At 40.8% G+C, this 9,521-nt stretch overlaps 1 protein-coding gene across 2 annotated transcripts in view; it reads left to right on the top strand.

The window, feature by feature from the left end:
- The first annotated feature begins 1,747 nt into the window (after positions 1-1,747).
- The window catches only part of atp10a (ATPase phospholipid transporting 10A), a 51,584-nt gene continuing 43,810 nt past the window's right edge, over positions 1,748-9,521 (top strand). For both annotated transcript variants that reach the window (XM_053498020.1, XM_053498019.1), the window contains exon 1: positions 1,748-2,455. In XM_053498020.1, the coding sequence (XP_053353995.1) occupies positions 2,037-2,455 (419 nt within the window). In that variant the 5' untranslated portion in view covers positions 1,748-2,036. The remainder of the gene's footprint in view (positions 2,456-9,521) is intronic.

The raw sequence follows: 9,521 nt of genomic DNA, 5'->3' as shown, positions 1-9,521 counted from the left end.
CCACGGCACACCACGTCATCATTAAACATGGTGAAGGCAGTGTTATGGCATGGGCGCGGGAAATGCTGCCATGTCCATGAGCTCCAGACTTCACTGACAGGCATCAAGGACTAAATTAAACCTGAAAGTCTAAACTTTAACTTCAATCACACCTTACCTGCTTTATTTCAAATCCATTGTGCTGAAGGCACAAATAAAAAAAGATTTCTCAGTGTTAATTACAGTGTCAGACTATAAGAGTCATGTGATTAAATCACATGACTCTTATAAACCTAAAACTGCAATTTAATCCGTCAGTTTAGTTGATCAAATAGATCAGTCAGTTTTTAATACAGATGAACACTTTTAAATTATGTTGTGAAACTTATATACATTACACGGACTAAAATGTATTCATTTCTCAACAACTTTTTCTTAAAAGTTCAAACTTTCTTTAACCACTTCCACATTGCACAAATGACTTCCTGAAAGGGCGTTAAAATGCATTGCTCAAGGCATTTACTCAGAATCAGGACTGCTCTATTAGTTGTTGTTTTTTTACTTAATTATAGACCTGGACAAAAAGACGTAACATTCATTATAACACACATTTTACTGGACTAATTACTTTTATTTATTTATTTATTTATTTTTATAAAAACATTTTTTTTTACAGATTTACAGGAAGTCTAAAAAGACTGAAAGAAGAGTTTACATCGAAAATTCCGAAATTTCACAGGGGGCCAATGAAGTGAAGATAAGACAGGTGTGATGTGCTCGTATCTTCTTTGATTGATCATCAAGTTAATTATAGAACTGAAGAAGAAGAAGTAACATTCATTAAAGCACACATTTTACTGGAGTAATTAATTATTTTTTTTTATTCACAGATTTACGGAAAGTCTCTAAAGACTGACAGAAGTGTTTACATTTTTCAATACAATCTAATATAATAGAATTCAATGTTCCTATAAAATAGTATTCATAATTATTCATTGATAAGTCTTAAAATATTTATTGCGGCTGGATAAATAAAGAAATCAAACAAAATCAAAATTTTCCACAGAATACTTATTTAATTATTTATTTATTTATTACATTTTGAATCAAACAATCTAAAGTTAAACATTTAAACATAGCTTCGGACAAGAATAAATAATATTAACCAAAATACAGACTGGATCAGAGCTATTAAAATAGTTATTATATAAGTTATAGTATTATCAGTTATAATAGTTACAGAATATTATATAAGTTAAAAGGTTTTTTTTATTATGAAAACATTTATAACATTTATTAATTAGATTTAAAGACAGTTTTAGGGCAAAAAGTCATTTATTTATTTATTTATTTTAGGTTTTTACTGAATTTGTAACATTATGTTTTTTCCCCTTAAAGGAAGAGAGGAAACAGGAACTCGAAACTAAAAACTTTGGAAAGTTGAAGTTGTAGTAGAAGCCATGGCTGAGAGAGATTAAAATAAAGTGACCGAAAGTGGATAAGACCCGATATTATGAGCTGAATAAGGTGAGATGAGAGTGTGTGTGTGTGTGTGTGAGAGAGAGAGAGAGAGAGAAAGAGCTCAGGATGAGGAGGAAGAACGCGTGGCACTTCCAGTAAGAGAGGCTCCACAAAGGGGCGGGGTTTGTTAGGAGTTAGTGACGTCAGATAAGCCGCCTCTCGAGGAAGTGCGTCAGAAAGCGCCGCGTACGGAGGCATGTGGATGGGCCTGCGGGGGCTGTGGGGGTGTATCCGGGTGTGTTGGAGATCAGCAGGGCCGGGCCTAACGCGCAGAAACACACACACACACACACACACACACTGAGCCCGAGCTCACTCGGCTTTAAAGCATCTTCAAAAAAAAAAAAACCTCGAGGGAAAAAAAAGATGCAACAATGAAACTTTAAGGAGAGAGAGATCAAAGGGTCGCGCGCGCGCACAATGGAGAGGTGAGGATGGAGGGATCGGGAGGGAGAGAGGACACGGGGCAAGGCATGATCACTTAACACACACACACACACACACACACTCAGAGAGAAGAAAAAGTTGGTGGAGCCATGGCGCGGGAGAACGCGGAGCCCGGAGCGCGCGTGAAAAAGCGCAAGAAGCGGAAAAGTAAGAAGGAGAGTAAGACGCGCACGGTGCACGCGAACGTGCTGTACGAGCTGCACGCGAAGGCGGAGGAGAACCCGAACCGTGTGTACGCCGACAACAAGATCAAGACCACCAAGTACACCGTGCTCTCCTTCATCCCCAAGAACCTCTTCGAGCAGTTCCACCGCTTCGCCAACGTCTACTTCGTCTTCATCGCGCTGCTCAACTTCGTGCCCGTCGTCAACGCCTTCCAGCCCGTGCTCGCGCTCGCGCCCGTCGTCTTCATCCTGTCCGTCACCGCCATCAAGGACCTGTGGGAGGACTACCGGCGGCACCGGGCCGACCAGGAGATCAACCACATGGACTGTCTGGTCTACTGCAGGTACGGCCCTCCCGGGGACCCGAGTCGCACGTGCGGGGTGGCAGGAACACCCCGAGGGGTGGCACGGTCTGGTGATGTGTGTTAGTCCAGGTGACATCAGGCTTCTGTCAGGAAGGTCTCAGCTTTTACAAACGTGACCCGCATAACAGGGCGGGGAGTTATTACAGGCTTTGGGGTAATAACAGGGTGGCGAGAACACCCCAAGGGGTGGCAACATCCAGTAATGTAGGTTCAACATACATTAAAACTAAACTTGTATCAAGTTCAGTATTTACTCATAAAGGCGACCCCCAAAGATGTATGGGGGTTTCGTTCCTAGAGCACCTGCGAATTGTGAAAAAGTTTGGATGTGGTCAAAACAAAAAGCATATTTTTATAATTTAAACCTTAAATCCACATACTTAAAAAAAAAAAAAAAAAGTCATTTCAAACCTAGCTTAATGCATTACCCTTAAAAAAGAAAGTAAACTCGTATACTGTACAGTTCTGTACTGCTGTGTCTCCCGCAGTGTTAGGATGTAAAATACCAATGTTTCACCCTGAATGTACTGGAAATCATACAAGCACGTTTAGTTTTTATACTGTACGTGCTGTCGTTTTGTTTGGTATCAGTACTGTAGGGTAAATACAGTAAAGAATCACCGTCCCAAACCACGTTTTCCTCTATGGTCGCTTTGTCTTCTCTACAGTACTAAAAATGTATACAGTATTATATCTTGTATGGAAATTAAGTTGAATTTATGTTAATATTTATGTTAAAAAATTTGTACATATGGTTCTCAATAGTGTAGCGTTAAAACTCATGAAAAATCATATATTGGCACAAAGAAAGCCATAAAACATTCCGGCGGATATTTGTGGTTTCAGCAAAATAGTGTGAGTTTCTGCGAATAATTATTAATTAGGTTCAAAGAAAAATCCACAAACGACTGAGGCCTCAAACTCAGTCGACTGTATTTATTATACAGTGTTAGTCAAAAAAAATTATACACACTTTAGGAAGTGAAAAACTTATTTTCACTTTTTTGGTCAAAATTTATGGTATAAACCTATTGTATACATTTATTTATATAAATAAATGTATACAATATGTTTATTCTCTCTCTCTCTCTATATATATATATATACAAACACAATAAAGTACTATTTTTCCTTAACTGTGTATAATTTTTTTTTTTATCTGACTCTGTATTAATTTTTTTAATCTGCTTCTGTGATGAATTTTTCAGCTTTTAGGAACGTGATTTTTTTAAAGTAACGGGGTCTCAGTTTTTAGAAATGTAACCACAGCGAGTTATTACCCTCTATGGGGTGGTAACAGGGTGGTAGGAGCACCCTAATGAGTGGCTGTATAGCTAAATATGTAGCTATACTGTATAACATTCTGTGGGGTAATAATGTGGTGGCAGGAGCACTTTAAGGGGACACGATGTGTGTCCTAAATATATAGAGTATCAAATGCTTGTTTTGCATGTCACTGAGCATACAACCTTCAGAGCTACACTATAGGCTCAGGTAAGTGGGGTGGGGTGGGGTGGGGTGGGGTGGCGGTGGGGTGGCAATACTCATATTTAGGCTGTGCACTTGTTAAAAAAAAAAAAAAAAATTTTTTTTTTTGCATGTCATCGAATTGAAGCTTAAAAGAATCATCAGAGCAATCAAACTTTTCACGGGGTGGCAGGGGCTCACTCGGAGGGTGGCACTTCCTGGGGTCCTAATCACAGTTCTAAACCCCTGTTCAAGTGATTTATTTATTTATTTTAACTATCTGATATCTTTTTTTATAATTGCAAACCAGTTGGAACGTAGCTGCAGCTGAATCTTACATTTCAATTTATCGTTAAATATTTACTGCCTTTTTTTCTTTTAAGTATACGGTCTCTTAATTTTTGCCTAACCCTAGCTTGGACATGGTTGTCTATAAGGTGATAATTTACATGACACTTTCCTGAGATGGTGCAGTCTTGTAGCGCTATAACGTTCTAGGACAAGGTCTCAGTCGCAGAATGTTCGGACACAGTATTGTACGAGATATGATGGATAAGCTCTGCATGCACTGTGTAGCAGTAATGGAGTGGCAGGGATTGTTTCATTGGGGCAAAAGTGGATTTTGCCAGGATTTTGAAAGTATCGTGTGCGTGCGTGTGTGTGTATTTTTATTTTATTTTTTCTCTATAGCGATTTTTCTATAATAGGCGGTGTGGCGGTGTAGTGGTTTCCGCTGTGGTCTCAAACAACCATAGTCTAGCATTCCATTTCCATCTTCTAATATGTGTGTACAGTGAAACCTCGGCTTACGAGGAACGGGGTTTGCGAGTGTTCCGCAAGACAAGCACACGAACAGGTCTTGGTTCACGAGTACCGAGTATCATGTATTACGCATGCACTTCTTGTTTTGTTGCACGTGATCACAACTAAACCAACGGTTTTTCTCTCTCTTGCGCTGCGGAATTGTGGGTAATCGTCTCCCCTACTGGGTCTTAGTGCTGGTCTCTTACTGGTATAATCAACATCCGTGCACCCGTGTACTGTTTACTATAACACTGTGACCACGTGTGCGTGTAAAACATATTTTATTTTGTCTGTATGTGTGTGTGTACAGCGCGCATGTAAAGCAAAAGCAAGTCTCATTAGAGAGGTCAAAGGTCCATTTTCTCTCACTGCTCGAGGCTTAGCCTGCTCATTGCCTGCTCTGTGTGTGTGCGCGCCTCATTGGACACCGTGCCACACACACACACTCTTTCTCTCTGCTCTACACAAAAACAAAGTGCAGGTTAATTTGTTTTATTTTTACTTTACAGCAGTGATTCTGTTAGTGTGTCGATAAACAGAGTGTCATTAAAAAGAGATTTCTTGTTTATTTTTCCGATAAAACAGTGTTTCCGTTGTGTGTGTGTGTGTGAAAAGAGTGAAGGAAGGGTAATCTGTGTCGGACTGGCACCTCGTCTAGGGTGTACTCAGCCTTGGTACCCTGAGATAGACTCCAGGCCCTCTGTAACCCTGTATACAGGATAACGTGCTATAAAGAATGAGTGAGTGATGTTCAGTAACAAAGTGAGAAATTATTTGAAAATATTTAAATTTTAATTCAAAAGTATATGTAGTATATGGTGCAGCTCTAGCAGTGTGTGTGTGTGTGTTATAGTTTGCAAGCGACTAACGTTGCTAGCGCTCCAGGTTGCGCGTTCCCCCCGATTAAAGTTCAGCACTTTTTATATATATATATTATTATTATTATTATTATTATTATTATTATCTTTCCTCCTTCTGTCTAAAACACTGACTCACATTCTCACATTCAAAATTTCCCACATGATAACCTCACACACAGATCAATAACACAATCTGACACCAACAGGAAACACAGCACTACACACACACACACACGCGTCCACACACACACACACACACACAATGAGAAATGAAACACTCTGCGTTGGTGAGATCCTGCGTGACTCTGCAGTGTGAAGAGGATTTTATTTTAGGATTTTTAGGATTCTGTTTCAGGAAGATTTCTAACTAGAATGTGATGATCAGTGTTCTGTTACGCTAAAGCAGTTTATAGCTTCAGTTTCTGCCTGAAATCGGTTCAGGAGTAAAGTCTGTAGGAAACAGAAAGGAAAATGGAGTTTGGTGATAAGCAGCAGAGATCGTCTGTGTCTATAGTGAGTGTGTGCGGCTAGCATAGTTAGCTTGTTTTGCTAACTCAAGAACGAAGCTAGTTTGAAACCAGGCGTGTAACGTAGCGTAACTCGTAGAAATGGTTTTCACACTGACTCAGGCTGGGACGTGTGATGTCGACCAGATCTTTGTTTCTTTCTTACAATTTTATATTTTATCATACATGAGGGGCGTTCAAGTCAATCCGGGACTTTTTTCCGCCACATGAGGATGTGAAAGCGGTTCTTAATTGCAGGAAAAAAATTAAACGGCGCAAACGTTTTAAAGAAGGCAGTGTATCCCTGAGTGACGATCCCGGCTCGAACTGATCCTTAAAAAATGATTAACTTTTCGCCAACTTGCGGAAATGACACGTCTGTCTGTGGGAACACCAGCACCACTTGTGTATTACAGGAACTCAGCTGGGAGTTATTGCCCCATCCCCCGAAATATAGCCCTGACCTCGCTGCAAGCCATTTCCACATGTTTGGGGCATTTGGGGGAGTTCCCGGGAGGCCGGTGTCTCAGATCATGACTAGTGTACTAGTACTAGTGAAAACACTGGGATAAGTGCAATAATGTAGCCGGGGATTATGTAGAGAAATAAAGCGCTTTATTTAGTTAGCTTCAGTGTACTTATTGCTACTACTGTAAAGGGAAAGTAAAAATAGCCGAACAGGCCACGCCCACAACTAACATCTAGACACAACCTCTCTTAACCTCCTGTGAGATTATGTTGTGTCTAACGTTGTGTGCTTTGGGATTTCTTCTCTCTCTCTCTGTTTATTAGGGCCTGATCACTACTGAGCTTTAGACAGGAAGTAGTTTGGCAGGAACTCGACAGTCCTCACACGGGGATCCTTAAACGAGCTAGACACACAGCATGGCCGCGAGAAAGCGAGGACAGTAGAGCCTCGTGAGGTTAAGATTTTTGTGAGATAGAAGTTAGTAGTCTCTCTGTGATGGCTCGTCCCCGACGTCTGCCATGAGGGAATTATGGGATTTTATTAGAAACAGCTGAAAATGTCACGTGTTGGAGGATTTCCAGGCAGAAATCATGTGCCTCTGTGTTTATGCCTCTGAGGCCTTGGTTTTTTACACGCACACACACGCACACACACATACACACACACAATCTGATTCCTATGTTTGTATCTGCTCTATTTAAATCCTTAAGCATAGAATAAATCACTACTCAAGCATTGTTTTTCCCACAATGCAGCTGAAACCTGAAGGTGTTGATTTATTTTCTAGAGCTGCAGCTCTGACGGTGGTGGTGTGAACATCATGAGCAGCATCAGTCTGATGTACACAGTCACTAGAGACAGGATTTAGCATTCACCTGGCGACCAGTCACAATACCTCTCTGTAGATTCAATTACAATTATGATTCTGTATGCATCACCATTGTATAAATATCCTGATTCGATATAACATTTTTTTCGATTTAGTTACAATTTTAAGACCTTAAAATATATATGTCCTTAGCTTTATTCACCAGATTGACCAACTGAATTATTCATGAGTAATTAAGTGTGGCCTGTTCCTTATAAACTCCGTTTCTCACTTAAAAAAACAAATGTAGCATTTAAACACTACAAACTACATCAGATATTTAACATTAAACTTGTATTAAACAAAATCTACATTTGTATTATTATTTACCATAATTATTATTTCTGTAAAAATGGCAAATTATTCACTTTAACGCCCACAGGATGCTGATGTGTGAATAGTTCAGAGTGCAGCACCTGTAGGATTATAAACCTCACACGTCTTTAGTCTCTTACTGTGAGCACGCGGCTACGCGCAGCTTCTAACTCGTGTGTTTCAGAACTAACAACCGGGACGTTGGCAGTTGATGCTTTGGGTGCTGTCGGTTGTGGGGCGGGTCCTTGTGGATCAGACTTGTTTTTCCAGCGCATCCCATGGGCTTGATCAGATTGGGCTCTGGGGTGTTTGGGGGCCGGATCAGTGGTCTTGGATGCTGGGCCCCGCGCGTGTTGGTGTACTGGGTGTTCTGGTGCCTTTCTATTGCCTTTTTTTTTTTTCCAGAGATTTGTGCTGCACAAATGATTTGTGATTTGCTCCGCTGGTCTATATGTCACCATCTATACTCAGCAAAAAAAGAAACGTCCCTTTTTCAGGACTGTGTATTTTAACAATAATGTTGTAAAAATCCAAATAACTTTACAGATCTTCATTGTAAAGGGTTTAAACAATGTTTTCCATGCATGTTCAATTAACCATAATCAATTAATTAACATGCACCTGTGGAATGGTCGTTAAGACCTTAACAGCTTACAGAAAGTAGGCATTTAAGGTCACAGTTCTAAAAACGCAGGACACTAAAGAGACTTGTCTACCGACTGTGAAAAACACCCAAAGAAAGACGCCCAGGGTCCCTGCTCATCTGTGTGAACGTGCATTAGGCATGCTGCAGGGAGGCGTGAGGACCGCTGATGTGGCTAGGGCGATAAATCGCCATGTCCGAGAGGGACATAGAGGGAGACAGGAAGGACGGCTGATCATTCTTGCGGTGGAAGACCACGTGTAACAACACCCGCACAGGATCGGTACATCCGAATATCACACCTGCGTGACAGGTACAGGATGGCCACAACAACTGCCCGAGTCACACCAGGAACACACAATCCCTCCATCAGTGCTCAGACTGTCCGCAATAGGCAGTCCATGAGGAGGAGATGCACTGCAGTACTTCAAGCAGCTGGTGGCCACCAGATACTGACTGGTACTTTTGATTTTGAGCCTCCCTTCATTCAGGGACACATTGGGAAACATTTTTAGTTTAAGTCTTATGGTGTTGACTCTTTTAGTGTTCATACAAATATTTACACATTAAGTTTACTGAAAGTAAAAACAGTTGAAAGTCAGAGGACGTTTCTTTTTTTGCTGAGTATATATATATATAATGTATGTATGTGTGTGTGTGTGTGTGTGTGTGTGTGTGTGTTCTGTGAATTCTAATTATAATGAATGGAGCCAATTTCAGTGTTTCACTCACAGCTGCAGGGGGTGAATACTTATGCACTCATAGCGTCTCTGGAAAGTTTCAGTTCCAGTTTACAAAAACGTGAAAGATTTAATTGGGGGTAAATACTTATTCACAGCACTTGTGGTCAGAAATCACACGAGTACTGTCACCTGAATAAAGCTGCAGTTTGTGGGTAACCTGTAACTGTAGTAGAGAGAACACAACTGTGTGTGTGTGCGTGTGTGCGTGTGTGCGTGTGTGCGTGTGTGCGTGTGTGCGTGTGTGTGTGTGTGTGTGTTAGGGGGCGTTTCCTAAGAAGCTCTTAAAAGGTCTCCAGGGTCGGAGATGCTGAGTTTCAGTGACTGAATGTCATGCGCTCTCTCTCTCTCTCTCTTTCTCTCTCTCTCTCTC

Source organism: Clarias gariepinus, chromosome 6 (assembly GCF_024256425.1).
Source record: "Clarias gariepinus isolate MV-2021 ecotype Netherlands chromosome 6, CGAR_prim_01v2, whole genome shotgun sequence".
In the NCBI taxonomy this organism is placed as follows: domain Eukaryota; kingdom Metazoa; phylum Chordata; class Actinopteri; order Siluriformes; family Clariidae; genus Clarias; species Clarias gariepinus.
The sequence above is the reverse complement of the archived record's forward strand: the minus strand, read 5'-3'. Positions and strand labels throughout refer to the sequence as shown.